General features: G+C 43.2%; 1 protein-coding gene across 6 annotated transcripts; it reads left to right on the forward strand.

Moving 5' to 3' along the window:
* Positions 1 to 5,392: 5,392 nt before the first annotated feature.
* ZKSCAN5 (zinc finger with KRAB and SCAN domains 5) lies at positions 5,393 to 25,743 on the forward strand. 6 transcript variants are annotated; one of them, XM_008698373.2, is made up of 7 exons: positions 5,393 to 5,897; positions 6,164 to 6,681; positions 10,345 to 10,483; positions 14,904 to 14,986; positions 15,266 to 15,401; positions 20,659 to 20,819; positions 20,962 to 21,189. In XM_008698373.2, exons 2-7 carry the CDS (start codon positions 6,268 to 6,270, stop codon positions 21,055 to 21,057), a joined length of 1,029 nt encoding a protein of 342 aa, XP_008696595.1. In that variant the 5' UTR covers positions 5,393 to 5,897; positions 6,164 to 6,267; the 3' UTR covers positions 21,058 to 21,189. The 6 variants fall into 6 exon arrangements, with proteins under 6 accessions (XP_008696595.1, XP_008696592.1, XP_040490734.1 ...); XM_008698370.2 differs by adding an exon at positions 24,063 to 25,743 and having other exon boundaries at positions 5,410 to 5,897; positions 20,659 to 21,267; XM_040634800.1 differs by adding an exon at positions 24,063 to 25,743 and having other exon boundaries at positions 5,410 to 5,897; positions 15,269 to 15,401; positions 20,659 to 21,267.
* The last annotated feature ends 1,552 nt before the right edge of the window (positions 25,744 to 27,295 follow it).

Here is a 27,295-nt window from a genome sequence, read left to right on the forward strand (position 1 = left end):
GACAAAAAGTACTAAAAACCGTGCCGGAAGTGCGTCACCGACTCCCTGCGGTGCCTACCCCTCCCGGGCATTTCCGGGCCCTGTCTAGGCGCCCCGGAGGAGTGAGGTCCATCTCGGTGGTTTGCCGTCCCGCCCCTGCCAGAGATACTGTTTGTGCACCCTCCTGGAGGAGCTTACAGTCGTTTAGCTCAACAGAACTAAACGATACTCTTATTTTACAACTTGAATGTGACTTTCAAACACATTGTCCGTGAATAAAGTTTTGTAAATTTTGTTATATGAAAAGATAAAAATCCAACTGTACAGTGAGTGGTAAACAATCATCCATCCATGTGGTATTTGTTTATACAAGAAAGGTTTGTAGAGTACCTGCCACGCGCCGAGGCATCCTGCTTGACACTACAGTTACAAAACTGAGTAAACAGTCTCTATCCTCAGTCTCCTAGAGAGTCAGACGCTTAGATCGTTACAGGACAGGGTGGTAAATGCAATACTTTGGCATGTAGGAACAGTACATTTATATGACCAGGGGTGGAAATAATCAGCATGGCTGATGGGGAGGGTAAGGTGAAAGACCTCACCTAGGAGATCAAAGCTTAAAATATCCATGTGGGCTGAAGACTTATTTTATTTTTTAAGATTTTATTTGACAGAGAGGCCCCAAGAAAGGGAACACAAGCAGGGGGAGGGGGAGAGGGAGAAGTAGCCTCCCTCCCAGGACCCTGGGATCATGACCTGAGCCGAAGGTAGAGGTTGAACCGACTGAGCACCCCAGGCGCCCCAGAAACTCTATTTTAAAAAGATCCCCAGGTGATTTGTATACACACGAATTGAGAAGCAGTGATCAGGTGAACATTTCTGACCAGCACAAAATTTAAATAGTGTGTGTAAATAGATTACCTTTGTCCTTACCGGGATACATAAATATTTTGTGTGACAATGTGAAGCAGAGCTGTATTTCAGGGGAAACTGTGGACGGAATGGAGCTCCACCACAGGTATCCTGCCTCCAAGCATTTGAAGCTAAACTTTAATTCAGTTTGCAATAGGAATTTTGGAATTTTGGTCATTTTTAAACTTCATTTAAAAATAATTTATGATGTTGGGGCACCTGGGTGGCACAGCGGTTAAGCATCTGCCTTCGGCTCAGGGCGTGATCCCGGCGTTATGGGATCGAGCCCCACATCAGGCTCCTCCGCTACGAGCCTGCTTCTTCCTCTCCTACTCCCCCTGCTTGTGTTCCCTCTCTCGCTGGCTGTCTCTATCTCTGTCAAATAAATAAATAAATAAAATCTTTAAAAAAAAATAAAAATAATTTATGATGTTATTATTTTGACCCAGGACTTATTATGTGACTGTAACTCCTCATTATAGTATGTTTGAAAATATAAATACCAAAGACTTATTTAAGTTTCATGGAGATACCTTAACCTTTGGATCCCATGTAGTTAGAAAAGTCAGAAGCAGAAAATAATCTAGTTATTTAATAGAGGAAGATTTTTTTCTAGTAGTTTTTTTTCTTGCTTCAAGAAACACAATATATAATAAAAATACAATTATCATGTTTTACATGTTTCATATCCATTTATACTTCAACAATGTTCAGAAAACAAATCATGCAGATGAAATGAAAAATACTGTATATTAGCTTAACATTTACATTAAATCATCTGCATAATTTGTTTAACAAGTGAAGAATTATCCAAGTCATATGCTGTGGTAAATTCATTTTAAAAATTCATCTATTTAAATAAGTACAATTAATATCCTGATTTGTGAATACGAAGTCCCAGACAAGGTCAGAATTCCATATGACAACTCTATGGACTAAAGTTTAAATTACATGGGGTGCCTGGGTGGCTCAGTAGTTAAGCGTCTGCCTTTGGCTCAGGGCGTGATCCCGGCGTTCTGTGATCGAGCCCTGCATCAGGCTCCTCTGCTGGGAGCCTGCTTCTTCCTCTCCCACTCCCCCTGCTTGTGTTCCCTCTCTTGCTGGCTGTCTCTCTCTGTGTGAAATAAATAAATAAAATCTTTAAAAAAAAAGTTTAAATTACAAACTAATGATTTATCCAAAAGTTGTGCAAAAGCACAGGGAGTCAACCCATATTTCATGCTTCAGCAGCTAAGTGGCTGTACTAGTCTGTGATCTGTTTTGGTTAGACATTAACAGGGCAGGAAGGAGGTGAAGGCAGATTTTTCGGGATATATCTTTATGACAAATCCACTTCTAGAGAAACAACTTCATTATTCTCAAGGCTCAGGATTGTCATTCTAGAAATTTGGAGCAATATACAATAACTTAATGACATAACTGGTGCCACGTTTATATCTGATCTCTCCAAATGGTCTGAAAGTCTCTGGAAGGCAGAAGCTTTGTATAAGTCTACTTATTCATCTGTGTGGGATTGTTACCACAATCTGGCAGGATGTCAAAAGTTCTTTTCCCAGTATTACGGGACAAGACTTCCACTAGGGCCAGGTGGCCAAGGATGGACAAAGAAATTAAGGACAGAATGCAAATTCCTAAGTACAGGCAAACCTAGCTTCAGAAAATATCCATTTATATAACTAATTATGGAATCTGGAAGTGAATAGCAAGTACTGTGAGGGCAATACAAGCATTACATCCCCCTCCCATCAGGTGGTCTGCTCACCAGCTGATTATCAGTCAGGTTCTACCAGCTCCTGCCTCTGGGTTGTGTGACTATGGGCTCTAATCATGATATACTGTCTCACCTTTAAAAAATGATTGGGAAAATAATTTAAAAGTGGGGCAAGGATAAACGGGGCCAGGGATAAAATGAGATTACAAGTTGCCTACTGTAAGCTCCTATGTACTGGCAAAAGATAGCTCACAATTTGGCTCTGAAAAGCGTCAGCAGTCAATGCAAGAGGAAAACAAGATCAGTTACATGATATGCAGTGTGTCTTGGATAAAAGCAAACTCTTAATAGTAACTTAGGGAAAATCCAGCTATTCTTGATACCAAGTAGGAAGAGAAATTTCCCATGACTGCCCAGGAAAAGGACACTGTATGACATAGCGGACAGTATCTTAAGATCTCTTAATAAATAAAATTAGTGGATTTTAATGCCCTTTCAATGTTAGCTGATGTCGAGTACCAAAGCACAATTCAAAAAAGCTAATTCTGTGGAGGAAGAAAAAGAGATTTCCAGTACTAACTGGATCATCATCCTTTTCTTTCCTCTTGAGAGTATATTATTGTGGTATACTGCAAAAAAGGCCAAAAACGTAAAACAAAAAGTATAGTAATACACTTTGCTGTTCCTCCCTTCTAGAAGTGGAGTCTATTTCCCCACCCTTTAAATTTGGGCTGGTCTTGTGGCTTGATCTGACCAACAGAATGTGGCAGAAGTGACACTGAGTTTCAAGCATTGGGATCAAGAACCTTTGAAACTTCTGGTCTCTTGCTTTTGTAACCTGCCACCACCAAGTGAACAAGTCTGAGCTAGGCAGCTGGGTGATGGGGAACGTGTGGCCCATATGCCTCCTAGCACTCCAACTGACAATCGGCCAATCCTCAGAGGGAGAAGTACTTATCTCACTAGCAGCTGACCACAGAAAAAAGGAGCCCTGCAGAAAAGTCACCCAGCCAAGCCTGGACCAAATCGCCAGCCCACAGAGTCATAAGCAAAATAAGTGGTTGCTTTTTTAGGTTGCTAAGTTTGGTGTGGTTTGTTATGTAACAAAAACTAACAGACATACTTTTAAAAACAGAGCAACCCAGTTCACAATATTAATAAAAAAGATAAAATACTTAGGAATGAACATAACAAGTAGGTGCAAAATATATGAAGAAAACTTTAAAACACTCCGGAAGGATCCAAAATTAGGCTTTTTTTCCACAAAGGGAAAAACATACCATGTTCTTGGATAGGAAAATCAACTTTGTAAGAAAGTCAATTCTCCCTAAGTGAATATAAATTAAAAATGATTCCAACAGAGACTTCTCTCTGGAACTAGAAAAACTGAATCTAAAGTTAAATTTGGAAAAGAACTTAAGCAAAAATACAGAAGAAACACAACTGGGGGCATTTGCCCTAAGAGATATTAAAACCAGGGGTGCCTGGGTGGCTCAGTGGGTTAAGCGGCTGCCTTCAGCTCAGGTCATGATCGCAGGGTCCTGGGATTGAGCCCCACATCGGGCTCCCTGATCAGCCAGAAGCCTACTTCTCCCTCTTCCTCTGACCCTCCCCCTGCTTGTGCTCTCTATTTAAAAAAGAGATATTAAAACCAATTGTTAATCCTCAATAAATTAAAACAGTCTACTATCACAGGGATAGGTCAATGTAACAGAACAGAAAATCTAGAAACAGACCACAAAACACGAGGATTTAGCGTATGATAAAAGCAGCATCACAAATCAATGGAAGGTAAAGACAGACTTTCTCATAAATGTTGAGACAACCGGGTAGCGATTCGGAAAGATCTATACTTCACACCGTACACCAAGATAATTTTGAAAGTACCAAAGGCTCAGTGTTGAAAAGTGAGCCTAAGCTAAATAAAAGTAAAAAGTGAAACCACACTAATCCTACAATCCACCAGACATACCGCAGTGTCAATTTAGGCGTTTGTAAACACAAACACAACGAGGGGTTATTAAGAAGGACATCCTTTTGGCTAGAGAAGCCCTGCATAGACAAGTCCTCGTCTTCGCAGGAACGCAGAAGTCCCAACTCCACTCTCCCCAGCCTGGAGAGCAACACTCTCCGCCACCATCTGCCTTCCCGGCCGAGGCGCTCGAGGAAACGCCTCCCTTCCCTCCCGCATTCTGATAGGCCCTGGGTGCAAAGGAACTCGTGGCCCTATTGGCTAGTGGGCGTGACCCGCGCGGGGCTTCCTGGGAGTTGTAGGCTCCTGAGACTCTGCGTCTGACGTCGGAGATTTCGGCCCCGTGAGCAATGCGGCGGTGAAGAGGTGGGTGTGTCTGCAGACGGAGTGCGGGGAGGGGCGAGGATTCAGGTGAAGAAAACCAAGGATTTAAAATTAAAGAGAAATTAGGGTTGCGGCCTCTCAGGAACGGGCAAACCTATTTCGAAGTGGGGCGCAGAGTGTTAGGGGTGGGGGAGCGCAAGTTCCACGGCCAATCACACAGTAGCAACTGTTGCCTTAGCAACCACTCCCGACAGCTAAGGCCCGGTCCCTTGCCCCCACTCCAAGGAAAGAGGAGGAGCCCGGGCTGTTTAAATGGCTTTGGGCTCGGGTGGGAAGAAGCGGACTCCGTTTCTTCCCCCACTCCAGTGGCGCTGAACCTGTGGCTCGGTGGGCGGGGAACGGCCGCGTCCCGGAGGCGCCCCAACTCCCCGCCGATTGGCCCAAGCCCTCCGGGGCGGGGTCTGGGGCGGGCCGCTCCCGCCCGCTGCGAGGCGAGGACCTCCGGGATTCCTAGAGAGGACTCGGAAGTGCTCTCGGCGGTGGGATTGATGGCTCGACCCCGTTGGACAGGGAAAGCTTGGACTTGCTTACTTCCGGCGAGGAAGTGTTGCGAAGTGTCGGCTTCGGTTTTCTCTCCGTTTGTGGGAAGAAACCTGTTTTCCCAAGCGTGGCCGCGGGAGCGTGGTCTTCAGGAGAGCTCCCCGGGACTGGTGCCTGGAGGAAAGGGGATGGGCTTTGCGTCCAGACGGGGGTCCTGTCTCTAACCTTGACCCGCCCGGTTTCCGTGACTATGGGGTCAGGGGCGATTCTGAAGAATCCAGGTCCAAATCTGTTCTTGTAACTGTGCTTCTCTTCGGGACCAATGAAGTCTCCTCTTGGTCTGTCATGCTCTTGTGGCATGAAGGACAGGACCCGTTTTGACCATTGTAATGTTTTTGACCCCTGTTTTGACATAAGTTTGGCTTGTGGTAGAGAAAAGCAGAGACTGCGTCTGAACTGGTTAGTAAGTCTTGTCCTATTATTTAGATGAAATGTAATGTTCTTCACCGTTAGAATTGTATTCTGTTAGGCCTAATGTCAGATTTTTATTGCTTTTCTTTACATTTTTTAAATGTTGGAAATGTTCTCTGTTAGTAATTTTATGGGCGGAGTGACGGCTGTCTTGTAGTCTATATTTTAAAGGAAATTGCACTGTCGAGTGGTCATCTTTAGTATCAATGACCTCTTTGTCATCTCTTTGCTAATAACGATTTCCAATATATCAGTAGGTTGCACACTAATGGAAGTGTCCTTCAGAAGATCTTAAAGAGCAGAAAACAGATTTGATCTGTGTAACGCAGCTAACCTGGAGACATCCCTCTGAGTTGGAATGATAATGACAGAGTCTGGGGAAGTTATAGACTTAGACCCTCCAGCTGAGACTTCACAGGAGCAAGAAGACCTTCTAATAGTGAAGGTGGAAGAAGAAGACTGCACGTGGATGCAGGAGTACAATCCTCCAGTGTTCGAGACTTTTTACCAGCGCTTCAGGCACTTCCAGTACCATGAGGCCTCAGGCCCCCGGGAGGCCCTGAGCCAGCTCCGGGTGCTCTGCTGCGAGTGGCTGAGGCCTGAGCTGCACACCAAGGAGCAGATCCTGGAGCTGCTGGTGCTGGAGCAGTTCCTGACCATCCTCCCTGAAGAGTTCCAGACCTGGGTGAGAGAACATCACCCGGAAAGTGGAGAAGAGGCTGTGGCTGTGGTAGAAAATATACAGAGAGAACTAGAGGAACGCAGACAGCAGGTGAGCGAAAGGGGGGACATTGGAGCAATGAGGAAGGAGAGGAAGAGAGTTAGGTGCTGTGGAGCAGGGGTGAAATCCTTCGCGCTCTGGTGCTTCATCCATATTCTTTTGTTCTCCTGGGATTAGGTACACTGTGGAGATTTCCTGCCATTCCAGCAAAGAGAAGCAGTATCCAGTGTGTTAACCTGGAGAAGACAGTCAGCGATTTTATTTATTTTTAAAATTACTGTATCTATTTTTTGAATGACATGATACAAAATTCAAAAGGTGCATAAGGTTGTTATGAAAAGTAAGTTTCCTCCCGCCCCTAACTCCCCGACTGCCTAGTTCTCTTCAGATGCAGCCGCTGTCACCTGATACCTGTGTATCCTTACAGAGATAGACTTTCTTCTGTATATATAAGCACACGTGTAGATAACATGGTTTTAAGAAAACACAAATGTTTTTAAATCACTGTGCACTTCTGCCTTTTGCTTTTTTCTTATATTTTGCTTTGTTCCATGTCCGTGCAAGCAACATTGCCCCACTCTCTGCAACTGTGTTATATCCCATTGTGTGGAATTTAACTCCTGTTGAAGGCCGTTTAAGTCATTCCTTTAGATTGCTTCAGAACTTTTACTATAACAAACTTTGCTGCAATGACTGTCTTTTACATACGTCATTAATTATAGACTAAATGCTTAGGAGAAGTCAGATTGTTGGCTCAGGCCATATACATTTGTAATTTTGACAGCTGTTGGCAAACTGCCCTCGGTAGAACTTCTACCAGTTTTTACTCCCTACTGTAGTGTTCGAGAGAAATTTTTTGCTCACAGCCTGTTAATGTGATATTATCCAACTTTTTGTTATTGCTAATCTGAAAGATGCGATATTCCATTTCTGTGCAATTTTAGGATGCATTTCTCATATTATGAGTGAGTTTGACCACAGTATGTATTTTAAAGGGCTATGTGTGTACCCCCCTTTTCTTTTCTTTTATTATTATTTTTTTAAGATTTTATTTATTTATTTGACAGAGAGAGACAGCCAGCGAGAGAGGGAACACAAGCAGGGGGAGTAGGAGAGGAAGAAGCAGGCTCCCAGTGGAGGAGCCTGATGTGGGGCTCAATCCCATAACGCCGGGATCACGCCCTGAGCCAAAGGCAGACGCTTAATGACTGAGCCACCCAGGCGCCCCCCCCTTTTCTCTTAAAGTTAGTTCTACACCCTTTGTGGGGCTTGAACTCACAACGCTGAGATCAAGAGTCACATGTTCCACTGACTGAGCCAGCCAGGCGCCCTATGTGTGTACCCTTTTTTGTGAATCATCTGTTGACATTATTTATCTATTTGAAAAAAGTAAGCATTGTGTCTGTCATCTGAGTTGCAAGTTTATTTTTCCACTTTGTTGTTTGTCTATACTTACGGAGATTTTTGTTTTGCAGGGTTTTTAATTTTTATGTAGTCTGTTTATAGCTTTTAATTTATGGTGTCTGGGTTTTGTGCCATACTTAGAAAGGCCTTCTCGACTACAATATTATAAGAAAATTTTCTACTAGTTGGTTCTCAGTTTTTTTACTTCTATTTATTTATTTATTTTTTTTGGTGCATGGTGTTTGATATGGTTATAACTTTTTTCTCCCAGATTTATGTTGTTACATCTTCTTGTCTTTCCTTACTCATTTATACTCTGACCCTCTACTTCTTGTTGCTAGGGTCACACTCTGTTACGCTTTAATTTAATTTAATTTTTTTTTTTGAGCAAAGAAACAAAAATCATGAGACCTTAGGTCACAAGAATTTGAAGCTAGTTGGAGAATTTCCCTCATCCTCTCTCTCTTTTTTTAAAGATTCTATTTGTTTGAGAGAGAGCATGAGCAGGGGGAGGAGAAGGGACAAGCAAACTCCCCGCTGAGCAGGGAGCCTGACACAGGGCTCGATCTCAGGACCCTGAGATCATGATCTGAGCCAGTCAGCCGTTTAACCGACTGAGCCACCCAGGCGCCCTTCCTTGATTCTTGAAAGCCATTGCACTTCATTGTAAGGTGATAGTCTCATTATTCATCTCTGGATAGGGGGTACTTCAACCTTCCAGAACATCCTCAGGCTCTTCAGCTGCTTTAATTCACTCCATGAGGCAAGTGGGCAGCAGAGGGAATTCCTACCAACCCTCAGCCAGACCCTTGGATATACCGAATGATTGTCCTCCAGATGGCAATGTCTGAACCTTTTATTGCCTCCATCAGGACAGAAAGTAAAGGTTCATGGTGACGTCTTGCTATTTCTTTTTTAAGCCTAATTTGTGACCTTAATGAACAAACTTTTCCTTTTTTTATAGTAATAAATATTCAAAAGTACAGTTAAAAACAAAAAGGATTTTTGAAACAGGACTTACAGCCGCTATGTACATTTACCTCTCTCGTTGTGATAGGCAGCCCATGTTTGGAAGGGACACAGAAAAGTAATTGCTTAGTGGTAGTCAGGGATTTGAGGTCCATAGAGGGGATTTTCTTAAGGGCGTCTGCAGCTCACTTTGTTGGCCTTTCTCTCTGCCTGCCATCTACATCCCCGACATTGTTCCTCAGCTTTATCTCCAGGCAGTTCTTGTCTCTGGCAGGCCTTTTCCCAGTCTTTATCCTTTACCCCCTCCTTGGTTTCTCTGTCCTAGTGTCAGGGGACCTCAAGGGCTGCTTTGCTTCTTCGTTGCCAACGTGCCCTTTGACATACTTGGCATCATCTTAACTCTTATCCTGAGCGGGTCCACAAAGACTCACAAACTTCCATGCCAAATGATCTTTGCCACAACTGTTTTGCAGCCACCTGTTAATGTAACTCCTGTACCACATTCTGCCAGTGCTAAGAAGGTTAAAGTTTAAAGTGCTTTGAAACATAACGGAAGGGAAGAGGGGGATGGCAATTCTCTCTCAGTGCAGGATCTTATTATATGCTAGGATGCTGCTGAGCTAGTACTTTCTGGAAAAGACAGATTGTGGAGACCGGTTGTGGCAGAGTAACTGTGTGTCCCCTAGGGTTGACCGAGAGCCCAGAAGAGAAAGATGGAGTACTTAGCAGGTTGGACAGGAAGTAGCTCTGGTCTTGGTGTTGGTCTGTCCTTCTTGAATGGGGTCCGCTAAGGAACCGAGTGTGGCTTCCTGTGTCTTGTATTGACCTCTGCCACCTCCCTTTTCACTTCTTTCCCCCTTCACTAAACTTGACCCACCCTGACTTTCTTACGGTTCCTCAACTGTACCAGACACCTATTTTCTGCCTGAGAGTCTTTGCTTATATTGTTCTCTCTACCTGGGACACTTCTGACTTTTCCCCTGGTGGGCTTCTTTTGCCCTTTAGGTGTTTACTTAAAGTGACACTTCCTCAGAAAAGCCTTCCTTGGCCACCCTCTCTAAAGTAGGTCTCATCTGTTCTGTCTTAAGGCACTACTTTCTTCTCCTTTCTAACATATAACAGTTTGTAATTATGTATTTATTTGTGTGTGGATATGTTTAATGGAAGTCGTCTTCACCTAGAAATAAACCGTGTTTATTAAGCCACTGTATAGTCAGTTGGCTCGTTGTAGATGCACATTAAATATTTGGCAAAAGAATGAATGGAAGAAGAATGGGGATTTACTGGATTTTTCCACAGCCCTCTCTGCAACGTGTTGATCGGTGTGGTTGTGCTTGTCAGATCGTGGTGTGTCCTGAAGTGCTTCCTCCGAAGATGGTGCCACCTGGAGCTGTGCAGGAGTCCCTCAGCCACCAGCTCCTGTCTGTGGACCCCCAGTCTGAACAGGAGCCACAGAAGCCTCATCTCCTGGAGGAAAATGGTGAGGACGTGTGATTCAGTGGAACAGATGTGGCTAGAAGTGGGTGCCCTGGCCACGTGGGTAAGCGGTATCTGTGTGAGAGGGACTTCGGGCTGGGCAGCCTCTCTGCAGTCAGCAGGATCGGGAGCTTGGGAAGGTCTGGGGACCTGGCATCGAGTCTCTGGCATTGAGAGAGAGGTCAGCTTGTAGGATGGCTAGGCAGTGTACCGTAGTTCCGTTCAAGAGCTGTCATGATGATGACAGCTCTAAGTGCAGGGACTGTCGGAAGAGCTACAGAAGTCCTTTACGAAAGTGTCGTACTTGTTTTACGACAGTTTTCCGGCTCCATCTCATATTTTGTCCTCCTGCTTATGTAAGAACAGCTCACCAGTTCCCGACTGCATTCGTTTTTGGCTGCTCAGTCACTCACCTTGAAATCTTATTTCAAGCAGTGCCTCACAATGACCTTTAGAGCGACTGTTCTCTCCTCTCTCTCCTTTCCTGCCCCCCTCTCAATCTTATTAACTTGTATTAGACACATGAAGGAAGAAAAGTGAACTGCTGAGTATCTTATTTATGGTGGTAAATGTCCACAGGTCTCTAACCCTAATCACAAACTCTCGCTATCAATATATTTTAGGATTCGGAATTTTCGGATTTATTAAGGGAATATGATTTATATACCGTATATTACAGTACCAACAGGATTTGAGGTGGGACTCCACAGTGACACACATTAATATTTCGGCAGTGAAATGTATGCAGCTGTACAGTAAGCGGATTAAATAAAAACTTCAATTAGTTTCCCATCAGTTCTAGTCAGGTTTTGCTGTCAAATTAGTTCAGCGACTAATTTAATGAGAGGAAGGCCTTTGGTATTTAGAGCTTCGGGATTTCAGAATTATGGAGAAGGTATCATGAACCTGTGTTCCAGGTTCGGCCCCAGGCTTTCTTCTGTTCTCCCCTGGGGGTCAGGTCTTCCATTTCACATGCCCTGACCGCTCTGACCTTTTCCAGTTTTCCTTTCACTGCGATATAATAAAAAGTGGGAACAGCAGCAACTGTTAACTTAATAGTGTTTACTGGGTGTCAGCAAGTGTACAAGTGCTTTACTTGTAGGAATTCATTAAACCCTCAGTGTACCAGAAAAAATAGTTTTCGCTGTTTACCATCTGGGCCCAAGGGATCCTTTATTTTATATATATATTTACTATTTTCTTTTATTATTATATTATCGTATTATTTAATTATATATATTATATATGTTATTTTGTGAATAATTTACAGAAGAATCAAAGGATAATAAAAATAATTCTCAAGGAAGTTTTAATAAGAACTAAACCTCTTTATATCAAGTACATTTTGATAATAGAAAAATTGTAAAAAATGAAAGAATACTGTCACACAGTACTGTCTGTTTTCCCTTTAGAAAAATGAAAACTGTCCCTTTTGAAAAATGGGATAGTCCAGAATCTTGTTGCAAAATCTTGCCTGATGAAGTCCTTCCTGTTGAATAAGTCAGTGGATGAGAATGTCATATTTCCTTTTTGAAATTAGAAATGAAGTGTGTATGATTGATTCTTATGTTTGAGAAAATTTACCTCTGATATTATTTGTAGACTCCTTCGAAGATTTACCCTTTGGGTTCAGTTTCATCATTATCATGAGAAATTCACTGCTCTGTCTCTTCATGTCGTCTTCTTACTCATCTAGTAATAGTGAAGTGTTTTCAGCTGTAAATTTTCTTCTCTTTGCTGATGGGGTGGAAAACGAAAAATTCTGAATTCACAGCTATGCTCGATGAAAGCTAAAAGCAGGCATCAACAGTCTTATACCTTCTTGAAGATGATGCAAAACTCTGGGCAGTGAATTTAATACTTGGAGACTAGTGAAGAAAGATGATTTATTTCATTCTTACATCATCATCCTAAGCATTTCCTTTATTCTCCTGTTTTCTTACTATTTTGGTTTTTTCTGCTATCATTGGGAAGAATTAATGAGTAATGATTAGTAAACATGCAGTAGGGGCGCCTGAGTGGCGCAGTCGTTAAGCGTCTGCCTTTGGCTCAGGGCGTGATCCCAGCGTTCTGGGATCGAGCCCCACATCGGGCTCCTGTGCTAGGAGCCTGCTTCTTCCTCTCCCACTCCCCCTGCTTGTGTTCCCTCTCTCGCTGGCTGTCTCTGTCAAATAAATAAAACAAAATCTTTAAAACAAACAAACAAAAAAAAACATGCAGTAATTTCTAGGATGATGAATTAGGAAAATGCTTTATGATACAGGAAAAATAAGATCACTCAGATTTCAAAATGTACCCTCCATGTGTAGAAGAGGCCAGTGGATCCATATAGATATAAGACAGAATGAGTTGTATTCTATTTTTTAATAATACTAAAATAAATTTTCTTTTTGTTCTTCAGAAGACCTCTAAAGGAATAAAAGTCATGTAATTCCAGCCTTTAAAAATAGTTAATACTGAAAAAAAGATATAGCTAACACTGTTCAAAAAAGAAACCCCAAATCCCAAATTGTGTCTGATACACTTAGTTGGCATACTAAGGGTTAATGCCCACACTAACCCAATAGAATAGGTACCACTGTTATCCTCGTGTTAGAAATTAAAAGAAGCTGAGGCCTAGTCAGGTTAGGAAATTTCTTCAAGGTCACGGAGCTGTTAGTGACAGAGCTGGGATTCTAACCCCAGAAATCCAGCTCTACATTTAACCTTTTCCCCCAGTCTGAGCTGTGCTGCTTTTGCTTTTGCACCAGGCCCTCCCAAGTGCACACTCCTGTCCTCTTCCCTCTGCTGCCAGGGTCTCATCACGCCAGGCTGCTCTTTCCTTCCGTCCCTAGGTGCTACTTCTCTTCTCTGCCCTGTTAGCTAGACCTAGCCAGTTTCTATCTTCCAACAAAATTACGAGGTTTGTTTTGTGTTTGTTTCGGTTTTTGATTACACACTGGGGAAGGCTGCATTCCTTGTGCCTTAGATAGCACTGAGAGCTGGTTTTCTGTGTCTGGGACTAATTCCAGCGTGAGAGGGGAAAGTCATTTGCTGAAAAGCTAAAGAAACAAAAGGTTTTACAGGAACTTCATAAAGTAAGTGGAATTGTCTGGAGTGTTAATTATTATAATTATTCCAGTTGTAATTGGAATGTAGTCTATACTAAAAAACAAAATTACCATTTAAGTACAGGTACATTCATCCCTTTCTTCAAGTCCTGTTTTGACTCTGTAGCCACACTCCTGGTTTCAGCTGCTATCTCTGTTTCTGGCTTTCGTCTCTAACCGTTATCTCCTCCTTTTTGTGTCATTGCTGATTACTTCCTGGTCCTTGGACAGAAGCAAGCTGCATAACAACGTACATCTTTAGGACCAGGGAAACCATAGCAACGTCTAAACTGTCAGGTTAAAGATTAGTACCGGGTGGATCTGTCCCAATCAGGGCATACATAGACAATGAGATCGTATGCACCACCGGTCTCAGACAAAGAACAAGCAGAGATGACAGCAGGGGTTAGAAGGTCACCAACACGTAGAGTTCAGACCCTCCAGGCATTGCACATGCAATTCACTCTTCCCAGAAAGACCCTCATCCCCCCAACCCCACCCCAACCCTGCTTACCAGAGTCACTTCCACAGAGCCTGTGGAAAGGCTTTCCTGATGTTCCCACCTCCTGCTGTCCACTCTGTAGGTGCTCCGTCTTCCACGCTTCTGTGGAAACTTGGGTGAATTTCAAGCACATTACCCTGTGCTGGAAGTAAGTGAGGCTCACATGTCTGCTCTCCCCACTAGACAGTGAATTTTATGGAAGACAAGAACTGTTGTATCTGCCTGTTCTTATAACACACAATGTAGACTTAGTACATTACTAATTGGCTGACTCTCCATCAACCATGGTAGCTTCTAGAAGGAAGAGAATGTGGACAAAGACCTTGTAGCCAAAGTGTGGCTCAAGGAGCAGCAGCAGAATCACCTGGCTTTGTTAGGGGTGCAGAATACGGGGGCCGCCACACAACTGCTGAGCAGTATCTGCCCTGTACCAAGACCTCCATTTGATTCGTGTGCGCATTAAAGTTTGAGAAGCCCTGGGCTCTCGGTAGCGCTTCAGCTTTGTGGAAGCTGTGGGACTGGCTGTTCTCTGAGATGACTAGATTTGATCTTGGCGGAGCAGATTGCATCCTTTAACAGGTGAATGGCATAGTCTTGAGATCACTGGCAGGGATTAGCCTGACCAAAGCAGGGAGTCTAGTTTTTCGGAGGGAAGAGTGAGTGTAGTTAGGTGGAGGAGGAGCCACAACGTGGAGGGTCTTGAGAGCCAAGCAGAAAAATGGGGCCTTGCCACAGCAAGGTGCATCATGGATTCTTGAGCGGAAGTGGAACATGATGGCAGTCGAAACTGGGCAAAGATATTCTCACTGACAACTCTTTTTCTCCCCCCTCAGCCCTACCTGCTCTCCAAGTTCCTTCCCTTCCCCTGAAGGACAGCCAGGAGCTGACAGCCTCACTCCTCTCGGCTGGGTCCCAGGTGAGCCGGTGTCCCATGCCCGCAGTGAGGACCCATGTCTGTTCTTGGACAAGTAGCTGCCCTAATCCTGAATCTCCATCGGGAATTCTGTCTCTCACTGCAGACTGGGCCCATCTGGGGTTCCTACTTGAATGTCACTTTCCGTTCTACCCAGTGCTCCCCTATCCTCTTTGAAGCACAGACCCTCCCTCTGTTTTTTCCCTTCACTCTCCCGATTCTTCCCCTCACTCCAAATTTTAACATAGGGAATGGGAATTTAGTGGCGGTCTCGTGTTTCAGAAGTTGGTGAAAATTGAAGATGTGGCTGATGTGGCTGTATCCTTCATCCTGGAGGAATGGGGACATTTGGACCAGTCCCAGAAGTCCCTCTATAGGGATGACAGGAAAGAGAATTATGGGAGTATTACTTCCATGGGTAAGAATGATTTCATCTGCATGGATTAGGACATCTTAATTTTGTTATAAAGAGTATTTCTGGCACATCATACAAAAGCATGTATGTGACTTAATTACTGTGACTTCGCTTATTTTATTTTTTTTCTGTGAAAGAGTAAATTGACATTCCTTTTTTCCTTATTCAGCTTATTCTGATTATTTCCATCATAATCAGGGTATGATTGAAGTCTGATAATACCTGGGGGATAGTATTTGCAATCCAGCAAATGTTCTCGTTTTAGTGCTTTAAGACAAAAGAGCTCAGAACCAACAGGCTTGGGTCTTAAGAGATTTGTGGTAGTTATTGTCTTCTATTCCTTGACAAATTGAATAATTCTTAACTGAATGATTCTCACTTGTGGAAACATCTCAGACTTTGCTGAATAACTGTTTATTAGAGTACATTTGACCCTTGAACAACACAGAGCCAGGGACACTGACCCCCCACACAGTTGAAAGTCTGCGTATAACTTTTTTTTTTTTTTTTAAAGATTTTATTTATTTATTCGACAGAGATAGAGACAGCCAGCGAGAGAGGGAACACAAGCAGGGGGAGTGGGAGAGGAAGAAGCAGGCTCATAGTGGAGGAGCCTGACGTGGGGCTCGATCCCATAACGCCGGGATCACGCCCTGAGCCGAAGGCAGACGCTTAACCGCTGTGCCACCCAGGCGCCCCATGCGTATAACTTTTGACTGCCCCAAAACTTAACTACTTGTAGCCTGCTGTTGACCTGAAACCTTCCGGTAACATAAAGTCAGAGAAAAAGAAAAAGGAACTAAAAAATAAATAAATAAAAATAAGAATAAAAATAAATAAAAAATTTAAAAATTATAAAAACCCATAAAGCCGATTAACACATAGTTTATATGTGTGTCATACTGTGTTCTTATATGAAAGTAAGCTAGAGAAAAGGAATTGTTATTAAAATTGTAAGGAAGAAAAAATGCATTTACGGGGTATGTATCAAAAGAAATCTGCGGGGCGCCTGGGTAGCGCAGTCGTTAAGCGTCTGCCTTTGGTTCAGGGCGTGATCCCGGCGTTCCGGGATCGAGTCCCACATCGGGCTGCTCCGCTGGGAGCCTGCTTCTTCCTCTCCCACTCCCCTGCTGTGTTCTCTCTCTCGCTGGCTGTCTCTCTGTCACATAAATAAATAAAATCTTTAAAAAAAAAAAAAGAAAGAAATCTGCGTGTCAGTGGACCTGCACAGTTCAAACGCGTGTTGTTCAAGGGTCAGCTGTGTTAGAGGATCTCCCTTTTCCCCATGCATGGGTGGCTAGTTGTTCACTCCATCACCATTCTCAGATCACGGGTGCCTATCTCATGACGTTCGCCTTGACATCTACATTTTACATGTCCCCATCTCTTCTTGAATTTTGTGCCCTAAATGAGATTTTGAACCCATTTCTAAATTATGATCCTGGAAACTAATACTCAGTTATGTGCCTGGAGTGGTTATAAAAATCAGAGCACTGCAGCAAACATTTTGGAGCTTATGGCTTTTAGCTTCTTTTGAATGAATTCTCTTAGAAGAACCATTACATACCAAGCACTGTGGTAAACTTCAGATGAAATACATGTATAATGCCAAATCTCTGCCTTTTTTTTCCTTAAGTTTATTTATTTAATTAATCTCTACACCCAGCGTGGGGCTCAAACTCACCACCCCAGGATCAAGGGTCGCATGCTCCTCTGAGCCAGCTAGCCCCATATAATGCCAAATTGCTTTTGAAAAGCATTATACCAGTTTACATTATTCTAAGAGTTAGTTCGCTTACAGGCTTTTATTTAAATAATAAAATTGACTCCTACTCTCTGAAATTTTCTTTCTATTTTAATACTAGTGATATATATTTGTATTTCCTTTTCTTTGACTTACTTGTACGTGCCCTCTGCGGCTTTATCTGTGGGGATCTTGGTGGTGTTTCATCTCAAGGGATTACTTATGTAGCTCAAATGTTATATGCAGTGCAGATATTTTATCATTCTCTTTTTAAATGAATTTCAGATACCTCAGTTGTCTAATTTGAGTCTAGTAGTATCATTTTCTTTTTTTCAATTACCTTGCAGGCCTTTGATGGGTTTCAGGCTTTCAGAACTTGGCACAGTTCTTTTTTACACTGTTCTTCAAGCAGTTTTAAATTTGTCCTTTCTGGGTTGTTGTTGTTTTTTTTTTTTTTTTTTTTTTTTTTTTTTGGATCCATCTGTTCATCACAACCTCTTTACAACTCTAGTGTACTCCTACATTAAGAACACATTCAATGATTTCTGCCCCTTAACTTCTCTGGGAAGGTCACATGAGATGATTTTCATGCCTGTGTGTTCCTGACAGCATTGAGAAGGTCAGGATTTGGCGCACCTGGGTGTCTCAGTTGGTTAAGTGGCTGTCTTTGGCTCAGGTCATGATCCCAGGGTCCTGAGATCAAGCCCCGCGTAAGGTTCCTTGCTCAGTGGAGAGCCTGCTTCTCCCTCTGCCCCTTCCCCTTGCTCGTGCTCTCTCTTTTGCTCTTTGTCTCAAATAAACAAATAAAATCTAAAAAAAAAAAAAAAAGAGAGAGAAGGTCAGGGTTTTAAAAGTATCCATTAGATTCAGAAAGGAGATTTAAAAAAATAGATGTATCCTGGAGACAGCCATTACAGTGGAGTGTCCAGGATATTAGGGAATAAGAGACAGTTTCTTTGAAGATTGCAAAGGAGAGGAATTTGAGAAAGCTATCATAGATAAACTTCCAAGAACATTGTGGAGGATATGAGAAAGAGGGCTTATCACTGTAAGAGTACATGGCTTAGATGGATAGATTGGTTTTATATGTTTTCTTTTTCTTTCTTTCTTTTTATTGGCGGGTGGGGGGTCAAAGGGAGAGGGAGAGAGAGAATCTCCAGCAGACTGCCCACTGAGCATGACACCCGATGTGGGGCTTGATCTCACGACCCTGAGATCATGACCTGAGCCAAAATTAAGAGTCGGACACTTAACTGAGCCACCCAGGTGCCTCTGTACGTTCTTTTTCAGTGGAAGAGTTTTAAGCGTACTTAAATGCTACTGGAAAATAACTAATAAGGAGTCGGTTTGAAATGTTGGGGCAAGGAAGAGGAGATCATTGATGAGGGTGGTCCCTCAAAAACAGGATGGCATGGGGTGGTCCAGGGTCCAGGAGGAAGGCTTGGCTTTGGCCAGAGAGACAGCTCTTCCACCATGAGCTGAGGGGAGGATGACAGAGGAAGGCTGCCAGCAAGTTTTTGGTTGCGGCTGTGGGGTGTTCAAGGAGCCTTGCCTTTCTTTGAAATAGGAGACAGTCACCTGTTGAGAATGAGCAGATGATGAAGTAGGTGGCGGAGTAGAGGTTCGAACACATTGGAGAACTTTGGTTTGAAAAAGGCCATACATGCACATAGTAAAATATATGCACATAGTGTAAGTGGGTATAAAGTGAAAACTGAGTTACCTACCCCAATCCTCAGTCTTCTGTTGACTATTACAGTTTCTGGATTGTATCTCTAGGCATATTCTGTATACACACGTTTTTGCAAAAATGATAACATACACCATACACTACTGGAATTTTAAAATAACAGATATATTTTAAATAAATTTAAAATTTAAAATAACAGATATATCTTGGAAGCCATGGTGGAGATATTTTGACATAGCTGATGAGAAAAATGAATGGGGAAAAGGAGCCAACTGTAGGAACATAGAATACCAGACAGGGCAGCAGTGAGGTTGAAAGCCTGAAACTTTAAAGCACCAGATCTGCCTGATTGGGTGTTTTTGTCTCCCCTGCTCCCCGCCATTGCATTACTAACCAGCTGGGCAGAGCACTGAGCAAGGAGCATAGTCCTTTGTCAGATACACAAATAAACCAAGGAATCAACAGAAAGCTTGTCATGTACATGGTGGAGAGGTGGGGAAAGAGGGAAAAAGCAAATCTGTAAACCCACTGGTGTGACAACCTATATAATTGCCTTCTCTGGAAAAGGGCAATTATTAATAGAACCAAAGAGTTGCATTGGGCTAATCTGATTTTTTTTTTTCCCCCGAATTCACGCTTGGAAAAAGAAAACCGTGTGCTTTTTTGACTTGTTGAATGGGAGAGAATTCTGGTAAGAATAAAATATGTGGGCATAAGCAGATGTGAGTAAAAGAGAAAAAGAAATCCTATGACGACAGAGATTACCTGCCTACTTAAACCGGGGAGGAAAAAAACAATTCTTTTTGATTATATGTTTGTTTCTGCTATTAAGATGTCTTTTAAAAGGAAGAGAATTAAGGAAAAAGTTTTAAGAAATTAAAATTGAAGTTTTCTTGATGGAATAAGAATTATAACTTCTCACTGTCAAAAAAAAAAAAAAAGGTTAGTAATACTATCTACCTCAAAAGGTCATTGTCAGGATTAATGCCATAAAATCGTAAAACACTTACAGGCCTGGTGCATAGTAGCACTCAGCAAATGTTAGCTGTCATACCATTATTCTGTAATATTTGAAAACAACTTTTCTGTTTACAAAAAAAATCATATCAGAAAGTTCTCCGTAGGCCCTGGTCTCTCTCTACAGCATATAAAAAAATAATATTCCCTATTTTTTAATTACCTAAGATTTGTCTCTGCAAAGCACATTAAATGTCGGTGCTTCAAGTGAAATGTAGGCTGCTGATCGAGTTACACAGGGAGATGACTGCAGTCTGTCCAGCACCTGCATTCATCAGTGACTGTTCGGTGCCAAGCTAGCTCTTGACAGTACTAGATTCTTCTCTGGGTATAGAAGGAACGCCTTGTTTTCTGTTAGACTAATTCATACCAAACTGGGATTCTTTGGGGATTACAAAAGCTGGAAAGATCATCTTTCTTCTCCAGGCTGTGAATAAATGGGAAGAAGAAGGTGAAGACAGTGTTTAGCTGCACAACCCAATATTACATTTTATGAAGAAAATATTCGATATTGCACAGGTGTGCATAAACAGGTACTTGAAGCACCCCACCAAGAGGACATCACCTCCATTAAATAGAAGGACTGCTCTCCCAGTTTCATCCATTTGACACATCCTTGCCAGCTCTTCCGTCCCCAACCTGTGTGTTTCCGCTGGAGGATTCTTTGTCCCCTCCCTGGAGCATGAAGCCACCTTTGCCAAATCCCGCGGTGCTAGCACGTGTGGGCTTCGTAATTACCCATGTCCTTCAGTCATTTTGTCTCTTCCAGGATGGGGAATAGCTAATGCATTTTCCTTCTGTTATTTCAGATTATGAATCTGGACATGACAACGTGGAACTCGCAGTGAAGCAGATTTCTGATGACGCTGAACCCCACTGGATGACATCAGGAAGCCCTGAAAGAAATGTTCCCCAGAGTCAAGGGTTTGGAGAAGTTAGTGACCTTCACGGCATGGTAGAGAGGTGGCAGGTAAACCCCGCAGTGGGGAAATCAAGGCGGAACCCTTCCCAGAAAAGAGATCTTGGTGCCATCGCGGACGTTAGCCGTAAGCAAAACACAAGTGGCGAGAGAGGTCACAAATGTAACGATTGTGGTAAATTTTTCCTTCAAGCCTCAAACTTCATTCAACATCGGCGAATCCACACTGGAGAGAAACCGTTTAAGTGTGGTGAGTGTGGGAAAAGCTACAATCAGCGCGTGCACCTGACTCAGCACCAGCGCGTTCACACTGGCGAGAAACCGTACAAGTGTCAGGTGTGCGGGAAGGCCTTCCGCGTGAGCTCACACCTCGTCCAGCATCACAGCGTGCACAGCGGAGAGAGACCGTACGGCTGTACTGAGTGCGGGAAAAACTTCGGTCGGCACTCCCATCTAATCGAGCACCTGAAACGCCACTTCAGAGAGAAATCCCAAAGATGTACGTATCGGGAGTTGGTGTTCAGAGAACAGATGGAGGCAAAAATGGTTTTATGAGCTTAGAGCAGCAGGACAGACGGGTTGTGCTACTGGGAGCAGTAGCTAAGGGGCAGAGATCACAGTCCGTTTTGTTGTTTTATACTTTAATTAGTCCAATGAGTAGGCAAACCTGTCCCCTCTCCATCCTCCCCCCAGTTTCCCTTTCCCAGAGATACCTGCTTTCAGCTCTCTTACCTGTTTCTTCTGGTAATTCCCTTTTTTTTTTTTTTTAAGATTTTATTTATTTGAGAGAGAGCGAGACAGTGCATGAGCAGGGGAGAGGGGTAGAGGGAGAAGCAGGATCCCCGCTGAGCAGGGAGCCCGACGCGGGTCTTGATCCTAGGACCCTGGGATCAGGACCTGAGCCGAAGGCAGACGCTTAACCAACTGAGCCACCCAGGTGCCCCACTAATTCCCTGTCTGTCAATAATATAGCTATTGCCTGACTTACTGATTTCAAACATCATCTGTTTGCCTTTCTGTGGTAAATGAGGATTTTGGCTCTCTCGCATGGTTCCTTCCCTTTTTCCCCTTTTCTCAATTTTACTAACACATTTTAATTTTTTTAAATTTTTAAATATATTTTTTAAGATTTTATTTATTTATTTGACAGAGAGAAAGACAGCCAGCGAGAGAGGGAACGCAAGCAGGGGGAGTGGGAGAGGAAGAAGCAGGCTCCCAGCAGAGGAGCCCAATGCAGGGCTCGGTCCCAGGACTCCGGGATCATGCCCTGAGCTGAAGGCAGACACCTAATGACTGAGCCACCCAGGGTCCCCTAACACATTTTATTTTAAAATGATAAAAATAATACTAGAACAGGAAGTTTGGAGGAAAGAAAGCAGAAGGAAAAAAAATCACCCACAATCCCACCATCCTGACTAATAGAGCTGTTATTATTTAGTGTATTCCTTCTGTCTTTTTTTTCATCAGCTTATTTGTAGGTAGGTGTACTCGGAGGGTACAGTTTAAATATTAGACATGCTTTGTCCAGTGTGGCTTGGCCCTCCTGTTCGTTATTTCTGACAACCTGCCATTGTATGGAGACATTGACACTTAATTGTTCCTCAGTTGAACTTCTAATTATTTTTTTCTTTTGTCCTGATACCTGTGCCTATGCCTTTAAAAAAAATTTTTTTTCAGATTATTTCCTTATAATAGATGCCCAAAAGTGGGGTTAGTAGATGAAAAGCCAAAAACATTTTTACGGGTCTTGATACATTTTGCTTTCTCAAACAGTCACCACGTATTAGTTTTACTAAATTTCTCCCAGGGTGATCAGACATTTTTTTTTAACAAATGGAGTAAGCAGGAGAGATGTCTTTGCTGTGTTCATTTTCATTAGTTTGGTTATCGGTAAGGTTGAACAACTTTCCCGGTTTGTGTACTTGTGTTTTTTTTGTGGCTCTTCAAGTGACATTAAACTTATATATAAGGAGGAGATCACTGTCAACCGTACTGTGAATTTAAAGGCTCTTTTTAATATTTTTCACCTAGTTCTTAAAACTGGCTTTAAAGTATTTATTTTTAAATTCTGCCTTTGATGTCCCCAAGCCCCGCTACTTGTCATTCGCATTAACAGTGACTGCTACTGTCTCCGTCGAGGAGTAGAAGATTGTGAGTTCTCGAGGCCTCTAGAGTTCTGGGTTGAGCCGAGCTTTCCCCTCGGCCAGTACTTTCCTTCTGCTTGGTGGCTGCCTCGTTGGGGAAACCCATCCAGTAGCACCCGGGACTTGGGAAGCAACTGCTTTAAAGTAGTCTCTGTTCTTTCCTATCTTCTCGACAGTTGTTCTTCCGACTAGTGTCCTAGTTGACACTCACCTACCTCCTCCCCCCCATTTTTTTTTGATCCAGAGAGGGATTTTTTGTGCGCTCATCCAGCCCTAATTATCGGGAGCCTGTAGTGCTCGGTGCTGGGGGTAGAGGAGTAAACAGAATCACATAGTTTGTGCCCTCGTGGCGCTGATGGTCTGGACCAAGGAGCAGATAGGAAGGGTGGTGAGCATTCACAGGTTCGATGCCCTGCTGGGGAAACAAGCTCAGGTGATGGCTAAGGGTGAAGAGAGCAGAGATTGACCTATCACCCACCCTCTTGACAGTAGGTTTTACTGGCTCATTTCTCTTTTGTCCTGGATCCTAATCAGGTATTCTTCCAACTTTCTGTGCCCCTCATAGTCCTTCGCTCCCCATTGTTCAGTTCTTGTCTGCTTCCTCCATCCAGCTGTGTTTTTGTTCTGTTTCATTGTCTGCCCAACTCATGTTCGCATTTCAGAATACCTCTCTCTGCTTCCTGTATGATAGAGGTGTGGGACTCCTCCTAGCCATTGCCTCCCCTCGGTCTGCTTAGTGAGCCTCTTCGTCTCACTCTTTTCACTAGACAAATACCAAAGGTTCTTTTCACTCCTGCTGGCGTCAGGCGCATACATGCATCCCTCCCTTTGTTACTGCCTTCACATCGTGGTTTCACCTGATTATCCTCTTTTTCCTGACAGTTTGTCTTTCTTCTGTAAAAGAACTGGTGACAGGGGCGCCTGGGTGGCTCAGTCGGTTAAGCGTCTGCCTTTGGCTCAGGTCATGATCCCAGGGTCCTGGGATCGAGCCCCACATTGGGCTCCCTGCTCAATGGGGAGTCTGCTTCTCCCTCTCCCTCTTCCCCTCCCCCTGCTCATGCTCTCTCACTCACTCTCTGAAATAAATAAGTAAAATCATAAAAAAAAAAAAAGAACTGGTGACAATTGAATTTCCTCTTTATTCTTTCAGGCAGTGACAAAAGAAGTAAGAATACAAAATTGAATGTTAAGAAGAAAATTTCAGAATTTTCCGAAACAGATGTGGAACTATCAGGAAGAATCCAAAGAAATGTTTCTCAAGGTCAAGATTTTGGAGAAGGCCATGAACACCCAGGCAAGTTGGATAGAAAGCAGGGAGTTCCCATGAAAGAGATACTAGGACAGCCCTCTTCAAAGAGGATAAATTTCAGTGAAGTCACGTATGTGCACAAAAAATCATCCACAGGAGAGAGACCACATAAATGTAATGAATGTGGAAAAAGCTTTATTCAGAGTGCACATCTGATTCAACATCAGCGAATACACACGGGGGAGAAACCCTTTAGGTGTGATGAATGTGGGAAAAGCTACAATCAGCGTGTGCATCTGACTCAGCACCAGCGAGTCCACACTGGCGAGAAACCCTATACCTGTCACTTGTGTGGGAAAGCGTTTAGAGTGAGGTCCCATCTTGTTCAGCATCAGAGTGTGCACAGTGGGGAGAGACCCTTTAAGTGTAATGAGTGCGGGAAAGGCTTTGGGAGGCGGTCCCACCTTGCAGGGCATCTGAGACTCCACTCTAGAGAGAAATCCCATCAGTGTCATGAGTGTGGGGAAATCTTTTTTCAGTACGTTAGCCTCATTGAACATCAGGTGCTCCACATGGGTCAGAGAAATGAAAAAAATGGCATTTGTGAGGAAGCATACAGTTGGAACCTGACAGTGATTGAAGATAAGAAGATTGAGTTGCAAGAGCAACCTTATAAGTGTGATATCTGTGGCAAAGCCTTTAGTTACAGTTCAGACCTTATTCAGCATTACAGAACTCACACTGCAGAGAAAACCAGTAAATGTGATACATGTAGAGAAAACATTGGCCAGTGTTCGCACGTAAAACAACATCAAAAAACCTACTCCAACATGAAATCCCATCAATGTAATGAGTGTGGCAGAGGCTTCACTCTCAAGTCCCATCTTAATCAGCATCAGAGAATCCATACTGGTGAGAAACCCTTTCAATGTAAAGAATGTGGAATGAGTTTCAGTTGGAGCTGTAGCCTCTTCAAACATCTGAGAAGTCATGAGAGGACAGATCCCATAAATACCTTAAGTGTATAGATGTTTCTGTCGCAGAACGGCTCTTACTCAATTTTAGAGAAGCCTTCCTAAGAGGAAACCTACTCCTATAATGAATGTAATAATAACTTCCAGCATTCTCTCCAGTGTAACCATCAAACTTACAGATATGTTGAAATCCTTCAGTTAGAACTTAGGAACACTGGAGAATCCACAGTGAATAGCTATCTGTTTGCTTTCCCCTTCGAGAAGTGCTTTTGTTAGCATCTTCATGCTTAAGTATCTAGACAAGAGAAAACCTGTGGATATGGCGGATGAAGGAGAGCCTTCAGGTGGCACTCATTCTTTGGTTGAGTCTCAGAATGTTGACACTGAGAAAAGCCTCACGAATGCAGTAGAAATAAGCTTTATTTGTAGTTTCCGCCTTGTTTGACAGCTTATTCAGGGAAGAGCACAGTGAAAGGAACAGAGAACTCTTCAGCATGATATCTGTTTTGGTACCTCAGCAACGAACCTTTTCTAGAAATGATGATCCCAGCCACTAGAATGCTCCAGCTGTTGTTCCCATCTTGAGTATTAAAGCCTTTGAAAAGAAATCGACTTAAGGTATTTATATTCTGACAAAATTGAGGTTCAGAGGCTGGAGGGGATGTGTTCCCGTTGCATTATTTGGCCTCTGACTTCTCCATGAAACATCCTCTGCCTTGTTTTGGTTTTGATTCTACTATCATCAAAGTTGGCTAGTAGCAGGAGGAGTCAAGTGTGTAAATTCAGGAGAGAAACTGTTGGTCAGTCACATCTTTAGGAGAAGAGAGAGGGACCTTGGGAATAGAGAAGAGAAAATAGGCCAAATGTAGGCTGGTTTTTATTCTGTCGCCCACAAGAACGAGGGCAACCATGTCCATGGAAGGACTCGGACCAAGTTGAATTAAGAATCTAGGTCCAAGGAGTACGTGTAGCAATTCCCAGTTGCCTTGGAGATAGACCTCCTACTTGTTGCCTGTATATGTTGTACACTGGTGCCCTGACCAGATCCCCTTTACCAAGCTGGCATGTCCATCCCCCAACTACTCTGAGTTTTGGCTGCTGAGTGCTCACAACTCTCCCTCTTCTCCAGAGACTCTGGAAAGTTTTCCTCAGGTGATGGGAGCTGCCTCCCAGGAGTTAGCTGTCCTCCACAGCCCCCAGCCAGTGGCTGATTGATCCGGGGGAGGGAGGGGTACAAAAGGCTGATTCACTAGGTCTGTCTCAGTGGGGGATAGAGGGAACTGTGGTACAGTTTATGCTCCAGAACCTTCCCTTTGTGGTTCAGGCCAGACTATATCTGAGACTACTTCCATGCTTGGTTCTTGCCATTCTCTATCCTGTTTCATTTCTTCTCATAAAGACTTATCCTGAAGGGACGCCTGGCTGGCTCAGATGGCGGAGCACGCGACTCTTGATCTTTGGGTTATGAGTTCAAGCCTCATGTTGGGTATAGGGTTTACTAAAAAAAACAAACAAACAAAATAAACTTTTCCTAAAGAGCACTTCCTCAACAAATCACATGGCTCTGAATCCCTTTCTCAGGCTCTGCTTTAGGGAATTTGATCTAAAACATTTGGTGCCATGAGTGGTCCTAGGATAGTGACTGTAAGAATGGATTGTGGAGATGGCCAATCAACCAGGAGGCAGTGAGGACCCCCATCACTGATGGTGGGCAGAGTAATGGTAGTTTCTGGTGTGAGATGGCTCTTCAGTTGTGGGACATCTGCCGTGGTAAACTGGGACGGGATACAGGTGGAAAGGGATGTGCTGCTGGCTTATGTAAGGTCTGGAGGGGAAATGAAGTAATAGAAAGGTTATGGAATTGGGTGGCTCTTGCTGAAAGCCACTACTTGCTCAAAGAGACAGTGGCACCCTCGAGAAAAATAACCACCAATTTCATGTAAAGTGAGTGTCAGAGGGCCTCACTGGTAGCATTTAAGAGGTTTCCTACAAACAGAATCACAACTGAAGATCAGATATAAGACTTAATGGAGAATGAAAACTTCAGTGAAGACTAGTGTTAATGTTTATTGAGCATTTACCATGTTCTAAACATCACATGCTTTATGTGGCTCATCTCATTTAATCCTTACGACATTATGAGGTGGTTTTACCTAGCAC

This window comes from Ursus maritimus, unplaced genomic scaffold (assembly GCF_017311325.1).
Source record: "Ursus maritimus isolate PB19 unplaced genomic scaffold, ASM1731132v1 scaffold_2, whole genome shotgun sequence".
Classification (NCBI taxonomy): domain Eukaryota; kingdom Metazoa; phylum Chordata; class Mammalia; order Carnivora; family Ursidae; genus Ursus; species Ursus maritimus.